Source organism: Arvicola amphibius, chromosome 1, assembly GCF_903992535.2.
Source record: "Arvicola amphibius chromosome 1, mArvAmp1.2, whole genome shotgun sequence".
NCBI classification, from domain to species: Eukaryota; Metazoa; Chordata; class Mammalia; order Rodentia; family Cricetidae; genus Arvicola; species Arvicola amphibius.
In genome coordinates this window covers 15,807,720-15,830,806 of record NC_052047.1, presented here as the reverse complement: position 1 = coordinate 15,830,806, position 23,087 = coordinate 15,807,720, and the positions used below count along the sequence as shown (strand labels likewise).

At 40.8% G+C, this 23,087-nt stretch overlaps 1 protein-coding gene across 2 annotated transcripts in view; it reads right to left on the bottom strand.

Moving 5' to 3' along the window:
• The window catches only part of Adamts3 (ADAM metallopeptidase with thrombospondin type 1 motif 3), a 214,280-nt gene that overhangs the window by 20,265 nt on the left and 170,928 nt on the right, over window positions 1-23,087 (bottom strand). Inside the window, exons 6-16 of one of the 2 annotated variants that reach the window (XM_038330474.1) lie at window positions 17,493-17,576; window positions 15,467-15,623; window positions 14,685-14,790; window positions 14,166-14,309; window positions 13,498-13,630; window positions 12,239-12,352; window positions 9,980-10,125; window positions 8,690-8,865; window positions 7,450-7,583; window positions 3,741-3,864; window positions 1,604-1,687 (exon numbers count right to left, since the gene is read on the bottom strand). In XM_038330474.1, coding sequence (XP_038186402.1) covers window positions 1,604-1,687; window positions 3,741-3,864; window positions 7,450-7,583; window positions 8,690-8,865; window positions 9,980-10,125; window positions 12,239-12,352; window positions 13,498-13,630; window positions 14,166-14,309; window positions 14,685-14,790; window positions 15,467-15,623; window positions 17,493-17,576 — 1,402 coding nt within the window. Of the gene's footprint in view, window positions 1-296; window positions 378-1,603; window positions 1,688-3,740; window positions 3,865-7,449; window positions 7,584-8,689; window positions 8,866-9,979; window positions 10,126-12,238; window positions 12,353-13,497; window positions 13,631-14,165; window positions 14,310-14,684; window positions 14,791-15,466; window positions 15,624-17,492; window positions 17,577-23,087 lie in introns of both variants that reach the window. The other variant, XM_038330465.1, reaches the window with a different exon arrangement.

Sequence of the window (23,087 nt, the reverse complement as noted above, 5' to 3'; positions counted from 1 at the left end):
ATTAATAAATAAAAACTTGTAAAATTTTCTCAGGAGTTATGAACCAATCAATCCCATTTCTACCCCAAACTGAAGTTTTAGTTTTAAATATTTGTTTTAATATAAGGATAGTTAGGAGAAATAATTAAACTTTATATACTATCCAACTAATGAATTTATATATGATCCTCATTCCTGCATGTATAGTATGTAGAGTGTACATACATACATACACGCGCATACCCCCGTGTGGAGTGTCTTTGACATCTCATGTTTATGTGCGTGGAAAAGCAGCGCTGGCAGACAAAAACACTTACCAAGAACATGAGGAGAAGCCTCGTCTTCTTGGACTAACACATGTCTAGCCCCAGGGGGGATATCAAACATCTTAAGGTACCCTTTGCGCGTGCGGTGAAAAGGGGAGGAAGCAGAGGAAACAAAGGCGACACCGCGGTTAGTCCGGCACTGCACCCTCCCGGCTCCCACGCGCAGAAGAGGGCATCCATAAACTACACGGGGCATCTCAGAAACTCCCTCGACAGCTCGGAAGCATCTTGCATGAGGAAAATCCACAGTTAGCGTTGACCTATGAGTTGCATCCACGGTTCAGGCAAACAGTTACGCTTTCCTGAGTCGCCCTGTGTGTGTTGTTCTAGTTTTCGTAGCTACCCTTGTAGATAGTACTTTTAAATAAAAGCTGTTACATGGTGACCTTGAGGTATCCCTTCTGCCTACATATTATAAAAACCTACGGCACTAAAAATAGCCAAGCTTCCATGTATTGAAATGCTGTTAATATTTATAATCCCACTTTAAAGAAATATTTATAAATATTTATAAGAAACTGAATGCAAGTGTGTATTATGTACTGCTCTATCCTCGGTCTTCTAAGTCATGAATTACAAATTAGCCTTAGATAACTAATAATAACTAAAAGGTAAATTAATAGTCTTAAATTGACTATTGGAACTTTACATTCTTATAGGAAAAATCTTAATATTACCATAAGCCCTGAACTTATATCAAATAGCACTTACAATCTTGTTCATGACTATAAATCAACAATAGAACAAACCGAGTGGCAGATATGTTATATCTCATGGCCAGTACCAGTAAATGAGTCAGCTCCAGGTGAGGTGATACCTGTCCAGAACCTAGCATTTGTGAAGCTGAGGCAGGATACTGAGTTTGAAATCAGCTGCATGTGAAGATGCTGTCTCAAATAAAAATAAATATAGGAAATTATGCACGCTAAACTTTTAGTATATTATTGTGCATCTAGTTCATGTAAACTAGAATTTATGCCAAAAGAAATCCAGATAGAAATATATAATTACTGATGGAATCAAGAAAAAATGTTATCTGTATATGTATAACTAACATTTATCTATAGGTAGACTTACCCAACTCTTACATAATATTAGGGTCATAAGTACATGTAAGTAGTCATTTAGGATCAGGGTTTTCAGCACCTTAACCTAAGGTTCAGTTCAACACAGGAGCTGGGCTGTTTGCCTGAGTTAGCAACAGTTAAAAGCAACATGCTTAATAAGATGCCCAGGAGCGCACATCGGTGTGAGGTCATTTATGAATGCCCGTCTTTCTGCAGTGCGCTACAACTTACCCAGTACATTCTTAGTTTCTCTTGTTTCAGCAAGAGAAATATTGCGAGCTCCTTTGGGTAAAACGAACGCGCTTCTCGTCTTCCCTTAAATAGAATGTCGTTAATTAGTGGAGGTTTCACGTTTATCAGTCTTGCTGTTTCATTGACTACCCCGTGAGCCATACAGATTTTATTGGGGAAGTTATAAAACATACTCTGAAACTTTAAATTTTCCAAGTAAAAATGCATTTTACAGTAGTTAGCCAATGCCGATAAACTGTTAAAATAGTCAATGAAAGTAAGACTGAGCATGAATGCAAAAGGATGGAGGTGATTTGAAGTTGAATACTTGCAGATTTCATTTTCCAGAAACTTGAGTTCCTTATGGCATCTCTTGCTTAAATGTTTGCCTGTTGGAAAAGGTTAATTAGTCTAGTGCATGACTACAACGACATTCGCGAGTAGACGGAGGCTGGATTATCTCTGACCACTTTGACTCTTGAGTGACCGAGGGGACCCTTCACCTGTTCTTTTGACTTGGACTCTTGTTTAGTGTAAGTTTTTCAGGTGGTCTAAAAACAGTATCATCTCCTTCTGTTACACAAAATGCAGAAAGAACTATCCCAGTCAAAGAAAAGGTTTTCCTTACATTAATTCATCCTGAAAATAAAACCAATGATTCCACATCCCCCAACAGAAAAATAAATTTAACTTCAGGAATACGAAGCCACATTCAATACTCTCATTGGCAGTGCAGAGAGAATTCTATTTGATTCTAGCCAAAGTGTAACATTTGTACTTCAATTCCATTTGCTTTATTAAAATAATGCAAACAGCCAGCCAGAAGTAGCATTATTTGCTTTTAAATAAATATCATAGTATAAACCCTGATAATTCATCACGAAAGAATAGCAAAGACATTAAGGACTGGGGACCATATTTGAAAAATGGCACATCACAGAGCAAATCTGATTCTAGAATTCACCAGAGTCAGGTAGCCAGGGTGTAATTTGTATAAAAATGGACAATTAGGGTTACTCCATTTGGATGAAGGCTAACAGAACCTTTTTATATGTTCCTCTATTAGTTATAATCACTTAAAGTAAACCAAATTCTTTTTTGAAGATTTAGTTATTTTATGATATTATGTGTATGAGTGTTTTGCCTCCCTGTATGCCTGTTCCTGTTCACCACTTGCAGGCCTACTGCTCACACAGGTGAGAAGCAGGCACTGGATCCCCGGGACTGGAGCTACAGATAGATGGCTGTGAGCCACCATGTGGGTGCTGAGAACAGAACCCAGATCCTTTGGAAAAGCAGTCAGTGCTATTAACCTGTGTAGCAATGCCCAGACCCAAACCAAATTTCTCCGTGCCTTCTCTCATTTCATCAGATATTATTCTGATCATACTGTAAGACTTAAGAGAATCTTCATGCCAACTTCATATTTTCCTTTAGTTGCTAAATTTACTGAATTATTTCCCCAATAAGTCCTCATCAAATATATGAATATTTGTTATACTATATAAATGTTTGTATGCATTATATAGAAATTCTTACATAAGTTCTGAAGCTAAAATATTTTTACATATTACCTATTGCATGAATATAGTTTTCTTTTCCATGTTGTGGCGCTTTGATATATGTTTAACTTAAGGTTAAATGGTATAATGAGCACCAAAGGTTACATATATGAGCAATCATACCTCAGAATTTTTGTTGTATCTCTATTTTTTCTTTGCATTTTTCATACAATATATCTCTATTTTGTTTAAAAAATCTATTATACTATATATGGATGCTATCTCCATAAATGTAACAAGATAAAATTGCTCACTTTTAAAACAAAAATAAATAAAAATGATACAACATTAAAAGTTATAGTTAAGGTTTTATAAGATTTTACATTTCCAGATAATAAGTTATATGCCACATATATTCAAAATTATCCATTAGTCTTATACACACTGATTAAATTCAAATAACATACAGCACATGCTTTTCCCCCTAAGCATGAAAACTTTTATTAAAACATTAAATACAGTTTTCCTTATCTTTTCCTTTCTGTGATGCTCATTAAAAACCTGAAATTCTAAAAGATGTCTCAAAATGTCAAATAGCACAAAAGGGTATTAATTCAGGAGAACACTCCTCTTACCGAGTTTCCTGGGTGTTCTGGTAAATGTTCCCTTCACGGTCCGACAGTGGGAATTGTCCCCTCCACAGACCCCACACTTATCCTCAACCTTGTTGGAACCAATTTCTTTATCGCAGCCCACTTTCTGGGGAGAAAAGATGTTAAACACAGTGAGTTTCACAATGCCACGTAGCAAACAACATCCCACATGGTGATGCACATGGCCAGCAAGCTTGCGCCAGCCTGCCACTGTGGTTATGATTGCCCAGACCCCAGAGTTTTGAAGAACTAGGGTGAAATCAAATAACAAAGTGAATCATAGTCTAGACAATAAGTTGATAAATGCCATTGTTCCTACAAAGCATTTTCCCAGCTCCATTTCCCCAACAGTCATCAAGCAAAATCTATAAGCAAAGAGATGAGTCGATTCTGGGGAGAAAAATCTAAAAATCAATAGCGTGATGGTTTCTCCACGTTGCTCTCATATTCATAAAGGCATACGGTAATGTGGTGGGTTGTAAAACAGTGTTATCGTTTAAACATGAGTTAGAATGCAAAATAAAGCTCTTCAACGTAGCAAACACTCTCACAGGGCCTTGAAGGAACAGAGAAGGCATTTTTGAATTGGAACAAATTCAAGTAGTTATGAAATTTTAGATTCATGGATAGCAGGTTTAGAGATCAATATTTATACACAGGTGAAGGTGGGTGTTCCACGCTGCCAAGAACTGTGAAAGCTCTGTGAGGAACAAGGTGTGCAAGGCCCTGAAGGTCAGGTTGAGTTTACATTTTCATAATCAATAGTTCAACACTGCTGACTGTCAAAGCTGAAGGCTTTCTGTACTGGGCAGGACATTCAGGTAAATGTGGTACCTGCCATACCATTGGGCTTGCAAGTTGGAAGTGAAAATGGGCAGGAAATGGACATACATTTAATACTAAGTACTGTAGGGGTTAAAATAATGACAGTAACATTCCATTATCATTTATATCTATTCTCAAGCCGTTTATGTTGGAAAGTTAATCCCCAATGCAAAAGTGTTGAGATGTAGGGCCTAATAAAAGTCAGGGGTGGGCTTCCATCTTTTTCAGCTCTCAGCAACTGCGAAGGCTGAAGCAGGAGGATCACAGTAAGTTTGGAAGCAGCCTGGGCTATAGAGTGAGATGCTATCTCAAAACAGTAAGACAGAATAGATAAAAAGCTGCCAAGATTAGGTCCTGAGGACTCTGCTTCCATGAAATAATTTTTCAGGTCCTAGAAATGGGATAGCTATCAAGAGAGGGGGTGTCCTAAGAGCCTTGCTTCTGTTCAGTTTCCAGTCTCTCTTTCCCTCCTAACTTCTAGCATGGACTATGAAACAGGAAGATGCCGAACAGATGCCATCATCACACCTTGGACTTTCCAGCTCCAGAACCACAGACCAGAATACCCAATTTCATTTAGCATGGGCTTTGCTTTCTTCTGGTTTTATGAATTACCCAATGTATGGTATTCTGCTATAGCAACACAATAGCATACTTCAGTTTTGCTAAGTGAAAAAGAAATGGATCATGTTAGGAACACTGGTCGAGTTAATATGAATAATTTACAGTAGCAGTTGAATATGAAAAAAAATGAACTGCATTGTAAAAAGACTAATTGAGACAAGAAAACTTTTTTTCTTGCCTACAACTTTGGCATAGAATTCAGTATGTAAGTTTAGAGTCATCTGGAAGATTTCTGTATTAATCATTTAAATAAACTTAGATTTTTTTATTCAAAATGGTATTCTAAACTAAAATGTAACATATATACATCCTAAATAGAATTATTTTATAATGGAGGGATTCTTGCCTCCCTCAGACACCATAGGCTATCAAATAAAAAGCACAGTGTCAGGAACGGGTTACCTCTTTTTGAGTTACTCTCCAAACATTACAGGCTATTGCCATTTCTCTTAGTTACCCTTCAGAATTTGGTGGGAAGACCCTTTTGCTGAAGACACTGCATACGTGAATCACAGAATACTGGGAAATCAAGCTGGTGCTGTCCTGGAACCTCCATCCCTATAAGCTAACTTTCACAGCTCTATGCTGCTGGGAGAGAAAAGCATTCCACAATCTTAGCCAACAGTGCACTCTAACAATGACTTGCCCAGCAAGATAGGCCCTCTGGTGCAATAGCGGCACCAATATATGTGAGTAACCAACCACTCTGACTGTTTGTAAAGTCCACTCTATGAGATGGAGCCCATGTCTGGTATTACCTACTGCACCAAAAATCAATGGCTGGCTAGATCATAAGCCCTAGTGGAGAACCTAGTACTACTACTGTTTGGCTAAATGGACATGGTATTAAACCATCCCCTAAATTCTTGTCTTTATAACCGGAAGATTAATGCAGCTCTCAGCCCTCATCAGATAAGTTTTCTTTTGCATTAGGTGGTGATTAAAACCGAGACCCTACAATTGCTCAACATCCATAGAAAAAGAAGCTGTGGAATGCTCAGCTCAACATGGGACACTTATAGCACAGCCTGCCCGACAACACTCAGCCATCATTGTGGAAGATGGCTGGAGATATTCTAAGATCCAGATGTATAATATTACTTGGTAGACATGGTGTTGCTACACACATGAACTCAAAGAGACAATGACTGCATGTACAAGGCCCGCAGAAGATCAAGCCAACTAAAATTCCACATGGATGGGGAGGGGTTCATTAAGTTCCACCTCCATCCCAGGAGCTATTAGCAATTGACGGCTGTTAGGGGAGGGAATGGGACCCCTGAAAAGCTATCCATGTGGCATTAGAAGCACTGTAGCCATGAACACAGGTAGTATTAAGAGGATGTAGTCGGTTTGATGTGCTTTCTTTCTTTCTTTCTTTCTTTCCATCCTTCCTTCCTTCCTTCTTTCCTTTCTTCTTTCCTTCCCTCTTCATTCATTCCTCCCTTTCTTTTTTCTAAGACAGAGTTTCTCTGTGTAGCCCTGTTTGCCCCTGGAACTCACTCTGTAGACCAGGTTGGCCTCAAACTCACAGAGATCTGCCTGCCTCTAACTCCTGGGATTAAAGATATGCAAACCACCTCCCATGTAGGGGGTTTGAGAAAGAAAGGAAAAAAACTGAACACATGAAGTTGGGAGGGAAATGTGGTGGGGATGATAGAGGAAGAACTGGAAAAGGGGGAAATAGAGGTGGATCTGATAAAAAAATATGCAGGTTGAAATTCTATGAAAACAAAGGTCTTTTACAATGGTAGGCTGGCACTAGTAAAATACTAAAACCAATACAGCTCCTCTAGATTGGAAATCCAATCTAGACGCATTAGTTACTTAGAAAACTGATCTAGCCATGTCAAAAATGTAATTAAAACTGTTCTTGCATCTTGATTCATGCGGTGACCAAACTGATTTTAAGTAAGCAAGGTTTCTCTAATTCTTCTGAATGTTTCAAAGACAGCCACTGCAATGTTACCGCACAAATAAGAATGAATTGAAAGCTGGGTGTGGTGGTACACGCTTTGAATCCCAGCACTGGGGCAGCAGAGACAGGCAAATCTCTGTAAGTCTGAAGCCAGTCTGCACAGTGAGTACCAGGCCAGCCAGTGCTACGCCGGGAGACTCTTTCTCAAACAAGCAAACCAAAGAACAAAGCTGTCGAAAGCAGTTTCAGACACGCCTCTGAGTAATGGTAAAGGTAGAAGTACAGGGCACTGTGGGTGCTGGGGAGGCAGCAGCCTGAACTCACCACACACTCTCCACGCACGCAGATGCTGTACGGATCTTTGTAGGAGCAGCGTGTTCCGTCGTGCACCAGCTGCTTCATGTAAGCAACATCCCCAGTCTCTTTGGACTGGCAGTAAAGGTGGCATCTTTTCTTGGCTGCATAAGAGGTGGGTTTAAATTAGTTATTTTTATAAAATAGGATGTTTGACCAGCATAGTTTATTTTAAGATAAAACATTACAATATGGCTGCCTGAAAAACCAAATAAAATACTGGATGAATAAAATGGGGAATAGATGACACCACTGTGCATATTTGTTCAAATGTGAATGATTAACTATTTTATGTCTTCTAAACTGGGCTATTGTTGGGATAAGAGGTTCTATTAAAAATTAGGGTAGTCACAGTCTATACTTGACTGATATCCCTGACAAGTTATGATGGCAAACCTTGATGTCACCTACATTTGCTTTTTAGTAAACTTTGATTCAAAGCCAGTTTCACTTCAATAACATTCTCAACACTGACTGCTTTAGTCTTTGGTCTCACCCTACCACCCAGCTGATATCTGTGTCCTTCGTAGGATCTACTTAATTTGATAATCCAAGTGACTAACTTTACTAAAGTAAATTAGAAAATAATGCATTTATTCTAAAGTGTTCAATTTTGACCTATCCATTCTTGCATTTCCTTTCTAACAGCACTCAGTAAAATTCAGTGGTATACACTCATTGGTCAACCTAAAAGAAATAGTATGAGAGGTTTCAGTTTGAGCCTACCAAACCCAGAATTTAATGGGAATATGTCAAACATTAGAAGAAAATTTCCAAGAGTATTTTTAATAACTAGTTTAGAAAAGGCGACATAGCCTATTTCTTTTAACAAATGACCATCTTGTTTTTGTTTTGTTTGGGGTTTTTTGTTTGTTTGTTTTCCTCTTGACTTAGCTGTAAATGAACTATTCTCCTCTGCTGTGGTTATTTCTTGAAGAATTCACCTGAGTCATGTGATTCACTGTCATTTCCCATGGTGGCGGTGGTGACAGGGCTGCTGGCCAGATACCACGTCTGCCACAATCCCCACCTCTCAGGAGAAAGGCACTCTTTAGCCTGACTTTTGGGAACCTGAACCACTTGCCTCTGTAAGTACCCCTCTTCCTATGCTACCACAGTGGACTCAAGAGGGCAAGGGCTTGGTGTCAGCAAAGCTGAAACGCATAGTGACCATCTGCACAGCAGGAAAAAAGAAATAGTGTCTACTCACAGTCAGGGTGTTCGTGCGGCAGCCAGTGGTGTTTGGTATTCTGGTATTCAAAGTGGGAGTTACGCTGCTGGCACTGCTGGGCCCTGAAGTCCTCAAAGTGCTTTTGGCATTCTTCTGTATTACAAAGCTGGTACTCAAAATTAACACCAGGGCAATCCTGACCGCCATTGATGGGCCTAGAGAAAAGACAACATTTCAAAGGCTGGCTGGCTGTAGTGCAGCCGCTCGGGCTCACAGACGCAGAGCTTCTGGCAAAGAGCCAGCACGTCTGAGCTGCCAGCACAGGCGGAATGCTTGCTTCCAGTGTCTAGTGTCTCCGAATACATGCTGCTCTCTCCACCGAGGGGTGAAGACCCCCAAACACAACCTAACTCAAGTGGTATGTTTCATTCATGCCAGAAATATACAAAGATGGAAAGCACACACATAACCCGAGCAAATGATATTTTCTATCTCGTATGAACTACGCAGGTGCAGCTCAAAGGCTGAGCCTATAGTCCTGTATCTCTACTTCCTCCTCTGTCAAAAGCAAAATGAAATGGTTTTCCAAGCAAGGAAGTGGTAAGGACGCAATGGGATGGCGTATTTAAAGCTCTTAGGATTGTTCGTGGCTTGTGGTGAACCCGTAACTCTTACTATCATGCTTTGAGTGTGTTGTTACTTCTGATACAGCATTCTTTCCTCTTATGAAGGCAGTGTGCAGCCATCAGTAGTCTTTATAAAAGGCCTGCCCAGAGCTATCCCTCTCCCAGAGCAGAGAAAGGGCTGCTCATGGGTTAAGCCCCAACAGGACAAGTTAGCATATCAAAGTTGAATAATTTGATTACTTTTTCTTGACTCCTATGAATTTTGTCTGATTGAATGAATGTCTTTTCTTCTCATGGTCCCTGCCACCATCTTTCTGTGTTTGTCTACCTTGAAGCAGATGGACCTGCCTTTTGGAATTTAGTTGAGGTTATTAGTAATTCTTCCACTCAAAGCCCTTTGCATCTTTATGTACACGTCAGAGCTGCGAGGGCACACAGTATCTACTCTCTCAGCTCAACCCTCTAATCGTTCCAAACATCAAGTTCTTCAATACATCTGCCCTCTTCATTTGCATGTCTCTTCTATATTACTAAGAACTCTGCACCTTGAGAATATCAATGCAAAAGATGCGGTCTTGTGAACAGTATCTTTTTGTATCCTCGATTTTGTACCCAGGATAAGAGAAGGAAAAACACCAACAGCAGAACATGGAATCACTTCTGGTCTATGGGAAAGCGACAGGAAGTGCAGGGTTATACTCACGTGGGGTTATTGCATTGGCGTGTTCTAAACCGTACACCAGTTCCACATGTCCTGGAGCAGGAGCCAAACTTGGTCCACGACCCCCAGTTGCCATCTTGCTTTTGTTGATTGGCATTCTTCCACATGCAGTGCCCTTTATAGCACCACTTGGGGAAACAAAAACGGGTAATTATGAAGGCCACCGGAAGTGCTATTCAAGAGACCCTCATTTGAAGGTCTTCAATTCTCTATTCTCCCTCCAGTTAAATCTGATTTAAAAGTACCCACAGGCATTTGCTGCACAAAAGTATCTTACCAGAAGGATAACTTAAATTCACAGTTTCTAGAATAAGATTAAAGTGATACATTTGGGGCTGGAGAGAGGGCTCACTGGGTAAGAGCGTTCACTGCTCTCTTGCAGATGATCTGAGGTCTGTTCCCAGAATCCACATCGGGTGGCTCACAACCACCTGTAATTCCAAGTCCAGGAGATCAGATGTCCCTTACTGGCCTCTGTCTGTACCATACAGACACTGGGCATTCACTCACATATACATACATGCTGTATACAGACTCACATACACATACATTAATCTTCTTTTAAAAAGGAAAATAACATTTACTCAGGTGAGTTTGGAGAGGACCCGTGACTGTTCAGCCTGGCCAGCAGACCTCATCCTCTCTCCGCTTCACTTCTCCCTGCTTAGCTGACCCTCAGTTTCTGGATGCTAACATGACCCCTTTCAAAACAATGGCCTGCAACTGTGTCTCAACTTAGTAAAAACTATATTCAGCTTTCAAAGTACATTTAACTTTATAAAAATATTAATTTATGGATCAAAGAAATAGGTAAGTTAAATAATGATGTTTACCTTTTAGGTAAGTAAAATTGAGGTATGTAAATTTCATAAATTATTTAGGGACCAACATGTATCCAAGAACTAAGTGGGGTTAATACAGCCATGATGCCACAGAGATTCTGTGATAACACATGGGTTAATACAGCCATGATGCCACAGAGATTTCGTGATAACAATTCGTAGCATTTAGCATGTAAGTATTCAAAGGGAATAGATTATTTTCTTTCCAAATTTCAATTGCATATTATTGTATACTGTAGACAAAAAAGTTTTTTAAAAAACTTTCTTTATACATTTAAATATAATCCAATTGTATGTCGGGAAGTTGGATATTAAAATCTACTATACCTTAACTTTTTAATAAACCAAAATAATCCTACTCATTATTGCTCTTAATTTTAGTTGAAATTTGTTTGCTACCTCTTCTCAAAGCAAGACTGTATATATAGTGTAGCTGTCACGGTGCCAGATAAAATGTAAGTGCTTGTAATGCCAGGTTTTTACTTGTGTGCATATTTCCTGTAAGATCAGTTTATGTATGTTTGAAATCAACCTTTTAAAAAACGTAAAAGTTGCATTAATCTTTCCTGTCAGCATTTGGTCCTATCTACAATATATTACTTCCAGCCTAGTCGAGGCTCTTCAAGTTGCGTTCTTAGCATGCCTTTGTTTTGGGCTGGCTGCCCTTAAGAGAAGCACACCTTGGCACCCAGCCAGTTTCTAAGCATTCAATCCCAACTACACAAGCTGAGATTTAAAACCTTCGGGCATCCTTCCCCCAGGAGTGATGCCAAATCTTCTGTATAAATTCGCATGCCTTTATTTCTGGGCAACTTTCACAAGGGATGCCATGCCAGCAAGTAAATCAGACACCACTAGCAGGGGCCAGAGATCTGCTGTCCCTACTGTCTGTCCCCTTGGCCACACTTATCCAAAGTGTCTGGTCCTCCCAGTGTTAAAAGTCCCTAATGTCTGGGCCAGTGAAGGTGACCTTATTTAGTAAAAGATTCTTTGCAAGCATGATTAAGTTAAAGATTTCAAATTCAGGAGATGATCCTGAGGTATCCAGGTAGGCTCAAAACATCACAAAAAGACTCAGTCCTTGCAATAACACCACCACTGTGTTAGAGGTCAGAGGAATGTGGCCAGGAGCTGGGAGAGGGAAGGAACCAAGTGACAGTACAGTCTCTGGTGTGAGCACAACCCTGTCCACACTGGACACCACACCTTAGTGTAACTCACTCCTGTCCTCCACAACTATTACAGAACCAACTTCCAGTGTTTCGAACCATCAGCTTTGTGGCCATTTGTGGTAGCAGCCACAGAAGGGAAATAGCCCAACAGTAGGCATCGTTCGCTGGACTTCGGAAGGTCCCCATGCAGCGCACGATGAAGCGTAGTCACAAGCAGACACACTCACCTTCCCAGCAGCACACTCGGTTCCGTCGAGAGGGGGCCCCTTCTTAGTCTTACAGAAGTAGGGGTTATCGGGATGGCTGCACCACAGCTGTTTGCATGGGTCGAAGGTTCGGAACTGGAAGAGAAAGAAGCATGCCAGCAGAGAACTTTCAGAGAGCGGGTCGTTTGCCAACCATATCCTGCACACACTTTCCTCATAAACACTGTAGTCGAGTGCTGGAGCAGCAGTGACAGGTGCGACAGCCTGCACTGTGCTAAGTATATGAGCCACATCAGCACATTTGATCCTCACATAAGCTATAAGAGGTAAATACCATCATTATCCACACTTCAGATACAAGAAAACATAAACCAGAGATGTCACATGTGATACTCAAGTTTATGGTTTTCATGTCAGAACTGACCTGCTCCATCTGACATCCATATCACAGTGCCTAACTACTCCTAGACGGTAAAACCACCCAAAGCAGAGTTTCATTTTATAGCTCAGGCCAGTCCTGACTACACTAAGTAGCTGAACCTGGCTTTAATCTCATGATCCTCCCACCTTAGCCTCTGAGTGCTGGGATTCCAGGCACATACCACCACACTCCTTCACGTTCCACAATCATTTCATATAGCTGCAAACATACAGAATACTGGCCGTAGGAGATCTCAATGCCATCTCTGAAGGAGAGGAAAACCAGAGGAGGAACGGGACACAAGGCTCTGAGCTGGAGAGCCTCTATCAGTTCAGCTAGCTTCCTGTTCACCAGGTATCAATAGATGGCTCCAGCAGGTTTAGAACCTCAACAACCTTGGCTTTTTTTTCCTTCTAAAAATAAAAGCCTTTCAATCTTTCTGCCCCTACTTCTGCAATGTGTGTGTGTATCTGTTCTGTGCACACACACATACATGTATATATCTGTAACAATAGCTTTTGATTTAGAAAGCTATGAACTTGAAAAAGAGCGTGGAGATGTATTTGGGAGGCTTTGGATGGAGAAAAGGGGGAGGAGGCAATGATGCAATTATATTGTAATATCAAAAAGTAAAAAAAAATAAGAATAATAAAAGTCTATGATCTCCCTATCTCTTTTCTTATGAGGATCAATTAAGGCTATATGCCCAAGGCATCTAGTTTAGCTAAATCATCAGAGCAATTACAAGATAACTGTAGCTATTTTCACACTTGCACCAATGAGTTTGCAAAGCCCACCCAAAAGGAGCTACACAAACAGATTTGAAGAGAGGCCATCTAATTTGACAGAGGCCACATACCGCAGTGCACATTTTGTAACCAACACCAAAATCGAAACGGCATTGCTCATCCATGGAATAATTTATTCCAGGAAGTTCTGGGAGTTTGGGCCAGTCATGTTCAAAGGGGTCATCAAGAAGACAGTCGTAGGAGCTGCAGGAACAAAACATTCAGTACATTTAAGTTCTCATTGTTGAAATCAGGCCTTAAAGGGGAAAAAGTCTCTTAGCTCAAAAACTCTGGGGTTCTGTCAGCTTGTGCAGCAGGTTCCCAGAAACATGGTTCTATGGATTTTGGTTTTATTCAACTTGTCTTTCACCTTTACTAATTCCAGGAATGTAAATCAAGTACAACTCTGGGATACAGGGAACCTGTGGCAACTGTATTCATGTCACTAAGTGAAGCTATGTGAATGGTGGCAGGGCAGACCCCAACATCTGCACAGCAGGACTTCAGGGTATGAACAGGGTTAAAACAGGCACCGTACAAGCACCCTGTCTCCATTCTCAGTGCAAGCCTGACCATCAGTCACAAGGAATCTACCCCAGGGAAACCCCATCCCAGACAGGACTACACTTAAGTTCAGGGCTTATACCATTGTATGACATTATAGGAACTTTTGGGTCAACACCTCTGATGTCATGTGTGTAGCCTATGCAGCAGGGCATGACATGCGTGAGGCACATACTGGATGTATCTCTTCAACTCCTGGCCACTGCATCTGGACCAGTGGTAGCGATGGAAGGCAGCTTGCACCAGAGGCGCCATGACGCTGCCCATGGCTGTCTCGTCCCCACACCTGTTGCCTTGCCCGTCATGCTCCATTCCCAACCTAGAACACAAAGGAGACCGCATGGGTAAGAACTGCAGGACCGTGGCTCGGACTTCCTTCCTTCTTGCACAACACATGCTGGGAAAGACATACTTTTTAAAGTCCACATGGCTTCCTTGGAGACACCACGGATACTGAAATTGAGAGCAGACTAATGAAACGCCTTTCTCATTCTATAGCCATAAAAGGCGTGGGATTGTTGACCAGCCAGCCACTCATTGAGTTTCTGCACAGGCCCCGTCAGGGTTTCAGCTCCTCACTCTTGGCAAAGGAGGACAACTCACGCTGGCAGGCATCGTTGCTTAAAGTGTGAACAACAGAGGAAAGGTAAAGAGAAAGCTTTGTTCTCCTATCTAGCTGTCAGCAGTAACTTACACATGGCCGGTTTCGTGGGCTACTACGAAAGCAGATGAAAACCCATCTTCATGATTCAGAGTGCAACTTCTCACTGGGTGGCACATGCCCGTGACTGGAGCGTATCCTGCAGACAATGATAATCACATTTATTTCCATTTTACATATAAAACTCGTTGTAATTAGTACCGGGTCTTTGCTTGGGGTGGGGGGAACGCAGTGTTCCTGCAAACAGTGGCAGCATTATTTCTCTGTTATCAGTAAGCCACATCCTCTTGGGAAAGAGGGAAGGGACCGCCTGGGGCTCCCATTCTGTTCTTCTTTCCATCTCGGCCTTGTCTTTCTGTCTGAGTCAATGGCCCTTCGCATCTTGGTTCTCATGGATGGAGCCAGAAATCCCACCAGTGTGGAACAGAAGAGGATCAGTCCCTCTCCACAGCCTACACCAGTGTTTATTAGATAAATGTAAGCTGACTTTGGAAGAAAGATTGCTTGCTGGCAGGAGCCATTCTCATTCCGAAGTTAGCAGAAATCACACTGAACGTTACAGCATCCCTTCCATACCCCAAACGTGCAATCATTATTTTAAAGGCAAGTATCATTTATTATGGTGTTTAAGTGGCATTTAGCATTGTGGATCCTACAAAAAGCCACTGGCAGAAACAGAGAAAAATGTATGCTTGGCTGGTGGATGGCGGAAAGTGGTGGGGGAATAGGAACATCTACACAACTTGCCTGACTTGGGATTTCTTTTTGAAAACTCAGGCTCTTTATTTTTTTCTTCTAAATAGCAACAGTAATACCTTGCATTCCAGCAGGCCCAAAGTCTTGCCTGGTTAAGAAAATGGCATGATCGTGGTGTTCAGCATGGTTGGGATCAGGTTTTTGTTGTTGGCAAGCCCAGCGGCACACATTCTCCAGGCTCCTGGATGGGTTCCCCCTTTCTATGAGGCTGATAGACTAAAAGGAAAGAATATGGTAAACACACTTTTTGTGACTTGGATTGGGGATAATATTTCAACAAGGACTCAGAAATATTATTTGGGGAAATCAACTTTGATTCGGGAATTCTAAAGCCCACAAGGACCCTGTGGGGAGGTTCTATGCTACCTGTGTGAGAATCCACAGAAACATGCATCGCAATGTCTACCACTGTGAAGTCACGCAGTATTAATCATTTAGAGGAGAATTTTAGACATCTAAAATATTTATTGATTCTGTTCAAATTTGTTCAAATTTTAGATTTCACACATTAAAGACAAAAATACTGGGAAAGATTCTTGCATGAGACTTTTTCCAGAGATAGGAAAGTCAAAGTTCTTAGTTAAGAATTTTGTGTATTCTTTTGGTCCAGAAATAAACGTCAGTATGTGGGAAGAAAATAAGTTATTTCAAGATTTGGCAAAACAAACTTTAGTGTACAGGGTACAGTCAAATTAAATCAGCTTCACCATGGGGAAAATAGGCTTTAGCCTCATGAAACAACAGGGTTTGGCCTCTTATCTGATAGCTTCTGTGGGTATACATATGTTAAGTTCACACTGTGGTCTGGAGTTTAAAAGTTGAGGGGTAAGAGAGCCTATCCTTTGAGAACACAGGATTTCTCCTTTCCAGAGTGTTTTTAACAGAAAGAGAAATTGAATTTGGAATCCCAAATGACTTCCCTAATTGGCTAAGGGGCCCAGCATTTTGTTAAATTTCAGCCAATATTATTATCAGTGTTTACATTCTTAATAAACTTAGCTTGGTCTGTTATATGCTACTCATACAGTACGCCAAACAAATGATTTAATAACCGTGCTAAAGGCTGTTAAGACTTCCAGCTGGGGTTAGCTTGTTGCTCTGCGGCAACACAAAGTATGTTAAGTTTTAGGAGAAGGTAACTATCGGGGGCAGTGTAGCTTTAGATGAGGCTATGAGGGTGATAGACACATGAAAAATGCAAATACAGACGCTTATGGCTCCCAGATGCAAAAGTTCACTAGCATTTCCTGATCAGGGGGATCAACTATGGGAGGCATTCATTGTTATAAACATAAAAATTGCCAAGTTCTTTAGGCTCCCCCCAAAAATTTAATTCTTTCCAAGGACGCGGACACATCTAGTATCAATGTACGTAGGTTTTTAACCACATGGCAAGAATGGCTACTGTATAGATTTCAATCCAACTTTCTGTTTGCAAAACGATTAAAGCTTCTTTAACTGAAAAAAAAATATTCAGAGTGCTCCATTTTTAAATATAACCATTTGAAACATTGTTTGAAATAAATCACTGGTGTATTCCAAGTGCGGAGTGTAACTGTCATATCAATGGACAGTACACACAGACACAGGGAATGGGTAGGCAGTCATGAGCGGGAGGGAAATAGGCTAAGGAGATTTTCTTCCCTCTTAACGGCATCCATTCATGTTCGCTTACTCATTCAGTCACACCTAAAATTGTGATAACTGGAGTCAGGTCTAGCTCAGTTGGTAGAGTGCTGGTCTAGTGTGCAAGCGATTCTTGATTCAACCCCAGCACAATATACACTGAACACATTAGTGCATGCCTCTAGTCCCAACATTTAGGGTGTAGAATTGAGAGGCTCAGGAGTTCAAGGCCATCCTTGACTTCATAGGGAGTTTGAAGCCCACCAGAGCTATATGAGACCTGTCTCTAACAAAAAGTTCCTCTAATATAGAAATCTCTTCCCATTCTAGAAAATTCTCCTCCCTAGCTTGGTATAATCGTGAGTTTATATGAGATTAAGGGTAGTTTTGCAACTCAAATTTTCTCCTGGATAAGCCAGTCTCTAATGTTCAGAGCCCACATATTTTAAGATATCTTACCTTTGCATAACCAAGCATAATCATTCGCACGAGGACGACATTTATATGCACTCCAAGGGACTCATCGTGGTAGATTTCATTTACCTGGAGACAAAGCAGACCGTTGCTACAATAAAGGCAAGGCAGACGATTTCAAGAGACATGTAACATTCAAAAGATCAGCCATGCTGATCGCTACTCTAGTCAGACTGGTCAACTTACATTGTTTTTAAACTTAGTTTAAGCCGATCTCCAAGATGAAGTAATTTATCTTTCATTTTGGAGCAATCCTTAGGTACACGAATTACTGATTTTTGTAAACAACAGATAAAAATGCACATAGACATGTGAAGAAGTTTATTAAATAAATTGTGGGGTGTGTGTGCACACGTGTCTATACAGAACACTTAACTGCAAATACAAGAATATAATTCTAATGATTTTCTGCCTTCCCATCAGTGGCCACACCACACTGAAAGAAGACAGACAGTAGCAGGCATATCCAAGTGACTGGGAAATATACTATCTTGGTTTAGGGATTTCTGTGTAGAAGCTGTGGTGGTCTCTCTGTGGGTCAGCAAGTAGGCAGCGATTGTTTAGAATTATTATAGGATAGCTGTCCTTCAGAATATACATTATTAAGGAGATAGCACAACTGCATATCAGAGACATCAGTCCTGGATTTATCTCCTTATTTCATTTTTAAGTTAGCCTAGAATCTTTCCAAGTGTAAAACACAACTGCTTTATGTAGAGGAGGAGGATGAAGCCTAAGTCCTTAAGCGGCAATCTAAACCACTGTGAGTCACTGGCAGACAGGAATCTAGAGTGCACTGTAATTATAGCTCCTGATTAAGCTACTGCAAAGTGAGTGTAAAGCAAGTCTGTCCAACTTGGCAAATACGAGCAGGAATGACAGAGGCAGGGTTACTCGGCTAGATTCCAGTTACTAGCTCTTCCCCAGAACAAGGGCCCAGGCTTCTAGCAGAAACTCAGAGGGATGAAAGCTAACCACAATTCCACTTGAGGTCCAAGAGGTTTGGACAGCAGGCAGAGAAAAGTACAATGCCGTAGAAGAAATGTCTGAAAATACAAAATATTCAGTCATCATAGGACGAAACTCAGCCACCAGGAAACTCCGACTTGCTACACTAACCAAGAAACAGGCCAAGAAATCTCTATTTAGATGTCTCGGGATTCTAGTGTGACTGCAAATTCAACACTGTAGACCTTAAATGAAGACTGATAGATAGCATGCCACGTAGCCAAACTGTACACAGCATTTACTAAGCTACTAAAGACAAATGTGAAAGGTCAGTCTAAGCCAGAACATGCTAAATAAGGCAATGATTGAATGAGAAAGCTTCATGATCACTTTAAGTGGAAGAATGTGTGTATATATTCATGTATTGATAAACACATACACATATATTTTTATGTACACACATATATGCACATTCATAGATTAGAACGATCCAGCTTGACAGTTGTAGAAGGAAAGCTAAGATGCAGACGGAAACAGTGATGAATTCTTGCATTTCACAGAGTATGGGTAGGTGATTCAAAGCCAGGTTGACTCACTCTAGGCTAATAGACATACAAGAGAGGTGGTCAGCAAACAACAGTATTTAAGGAATAACAGAGAGTAAAGAGCTCAGAAAAATGTGTCATATAAAGAATGACTGGGGAGATGTAGTGATTAAAGACGCTAAGTATTAATTGTCTCAGATCATCATTGCTCAATCCCTGAGGCCTAGCAATTCTTCATTTCTCTGAGCTCCAATCGAGTGAGCAATATAAAAAGAATACTATCTCAAAGTCTTGTGAAAAGAACCCATTCTGCCAAACTGCTCAGACTTCAGACCAAAAATGAGAGAAGGGTCTTTAAAGGGCATCTCATTCACAGAAGGGGAAGAAAATTCCACAAAGGCTGAGAAGCTGGGGTAGAGAAGAAATGCTAAATTTGTGCACCACGTCTACAGAAAATAAAACTGAAACCACCCATCTCTATCAAATGGGTCATTTCCGATCTAACAAAGTTAAATGCTAGACAGAAGCTCTGATATCTATGGCCTATTCTGTCACCAGCAGATTCTTCTGTTACACCACACTACACACTGCCTCCTCATGTAGATTAATTATCCGGTAAAAACATTTCTAATGTTACAGTTCCAATAAAAGTACAAATCCATAACCAGGTTTGTCACTGACACTCACATCCGGAGACTCACAGACATTCCAAAAGATTTCTTGTAAGGCGGCTGTTCCCCCTTGGAGGCATGGCTTCTCGCACAAAGGGAGAACATGCTTAGGTGGCTGGAGATGAGGTGTAAATAAATGTTTTTGGTCTTCATTGCAACAGGGCAAAAGTAATGCTATCAGTGAAGCAAAAGAGGTGAAGCACCAAGTACAGAAGAAAAAGCGGGTTAATTTCTGGGAGAGAGGCAATGGTGTGGGTGGGAGACATAGTCATGACTGCTATAGAGAAGTGCCACACCACCATGGAAAACTTCAGCGCGATGGTTCTCAACGTGGGGGTCGCGACCCCTTTGGGACTGAACGGCTTTACACGGGGGTCACCCAAGACCACTGGAAAACACAGGTATTTACATTACAATTCCTGACAGTAGTAAAATTACAGTTATGAAGTAGCAACGGAAATAACTTTATGGATGGTGGACACCACAACATGAGGAACTGTATTAAAATAACTTTATGGATGGACATGAGGAACTGTATTAAAGGGCCACAGCATTAAAAAGGTTGAGAACCACACTGCCTTAGAGTAGCAAAGTTAAGAAAAGGTCTTAACAATGGCAAGCAGCTTGTGACGTGTGAGGTAGAACATCAAAAGTATGTATGACCACCCTACATTAGTACATTCATTTGTGGTCAAAAAATTTACAATTCAACATAGTGCCAATAAAGTATCATAGTAAGAATTCCTAATGCCAGCATCGACGGTATCAAGTTGAGTAAAAGGGCACTGTCTTAACAGTCAAATTAACAGTCACCAGAAAAAGGGCTCTTGATTTAACAAAAGATAAATTGGGTAGCAGGCTGCTTTACTGAAAAACCATCCATTATGGGATAGGATCATTTAAAATTCCCACTATATTATCACAGGTTAAAATTAATCAAAACAGGAGCAATATTTTCACAATAGCAGAAACTAGTCTTTTGATGAGAAAAACCAACAGTCGCAGCCTCTGCTGTGCAAAGCCCTGGATCCCATCCAGCAAGCTTCTCCAGGATCACGAAAGTTGACTCCTTATTATAATTCAGTTTTAAGACACGCTTAGGAATACAGCAGCTTTTCGGCTTCCCATGCCATGGGAAGAGTGTTTTCACACTGAGACATGGGGATCAGAACAACTGGAGAAAGAGTGAGCACAGCTGTGTTGGGGTCACATGTTCAAAGCCTTGGGTTCTGGTTTCAGCTTTTCCTAATAAGCTAAGGAAGTTTAGAATGCTTAAGTTAACCACTCTGGGCCTCAAGTTTCTTGTCGAATTGTAATCACAGTTGCCTGCCAGCCTCATACATAGGTTGTTCAAATAAAGCAAAATGACATTTAACTATCCTCTGCCAAATGCCAAGTCCTTTTCCCATCCATCCAAGAGTATAGGGTGAAGTTTTGTGAAAATGCATGGTCACAATTCACCTCTCTCAAGAAAATCAAAAGGCCCGTCATACTTGTAAGGGAATTTCAAGATGCTTCAATTTGAATTTGTTACATCTCAACCAAGTGAAATATTCAACTTAAAATCACGGAGAATATTACGGGAAAAGAATCATGACAGTGTGGGTTTTCTCAGAGCTGCCAGCAGATGGCACTGTGCACTCTTGGGATCGGAGAAGGACAAGCTAGCTGCTGCCTTACACCGTGGAGCACCTACATACCAGCAGGGCTGTCCTCAGCCTCCCCTTGTTTACCCACAAATAAAACAGCTCCCACTAAGTAAAACAGAAATTTCAAAATAGCATGAGGAAAATCTTGCTTTTGAATGACTATTTATTTGACTCTTAAAAGCAAAGCAAAATATTGGAAAACTCTTATTTTGAGTTTGTATGTCAACTGATCATAATATAAATAGGCCTAAACACATCTCAACCTACCCACCCCCACCAGGGGCTGTCTCTTTTGACCATGCAATAAAAGCAATGTAGAAAGAACTGAGCGTGCGCCATACTGAATTCCCAACTTTAGCCTATCAGAGAAGACGAAAAAAATAAGTGTTGCAAAGAAAATAGTTGCATAGCTTTTAGTGGCAAAGAAAACTCATTTCACAAAAGCAAAGTATCACTGCCAAACTCCACACACACAATACTTAACATCATGCACACTCTTCTAGAAGCCAGAAATTGTTTTATATACTTTAACCTGCATTAATTCAAGCAATCCTTGAAACACTCACAGAGATATTTATCTTCACTCTATTGCTAAGGAAATCGAGACTGAGAGTTGTTAAGTAATTTGCCCAGTGCCACACAGTTCTGGAGTAAGCCAAGGATGCAAATCTGGGCAGTTTGATCCTCAAGTCAATAGACTTACACATTTTCCCACAGTTCTAAACCCACAAATCAAGGCACTGCTGAACAGATTTCATTTTAGAATAACAGTAACTCACACCTCTGTGTTTACAAATATACCATGGAATTACACCAGGAGAGGTAACTCAACATTCATTTGCTTCGGTTCCTTTCTTTCGGGTGAACTTTTCAGCAGGGACTGTGTTCTAGATTTATTACAGGTAACAATTTTTTTTTTCACCAATACAATGATGTACTAATAGTATTGGGGAAAATAAAGAGCAGAGAGCAGAAATTAGCAGAACACGTGAATAAGAAAAAAGGGCATGGCGTGTAGTCAGTGTATTGGACATAAGAAAAGTATTAAGCATGGACATTGCTGTAAGTCATGCATTTGGCACATGTAGTGCTGATCAAAATGTCATCAATAGTGCCAGCCTACTGGACTCTGGTCAGGGAGGTTCAATGAGAACTTCGGGGTTGAGCCCAGAGTCCTCATTAAATGACCTGAAAAGAGGGGTAAACAGAATATTAATTCGATTTTCAGATGGCCTTGACTTTGATCAGGTTGCCAATGATATAAAGAGGGTGAAAAGGCAAAGATCCAATCAAGTATCCCTTTCCTTGAAAAGAAAATTCCTTCCAGGTTTGTTCCCAGTCAGGACAATTTCTCCAGGGCATTCCCCTGGCAGGACAGCCTGACCCCTCTGTCTGACGAGCTGATGAACAGCTTTGCCCGGTTCAACAAAGAGACACTCACTTGCTTTCAGGTGGATTGGGTCTTCAGGGCCAGTGCGGTGGAGTGGTGAACTGAAGGACATGGGTTCTGTCAGCTATCTGTCTAGCTATGTGACCCCGGGCATATCATTTCGCTGTCTGTGCCTCAGTTTCCTCATCTGTAACAGTGAATTACCACAGTGCTGTGTTCACAGAGTTATTGAGGAATACACAGTTCATATGTGAACAGTGATTAAAATGGTGTTTGGCTTTCATAAATGTAAAAACTGTTAGGCATAATTGTTTCTCTCAGGGAAGCAGAGAAACAGTAGATCTATGTGACTTTTTAAAGAGACCTTTGGGTGGCAA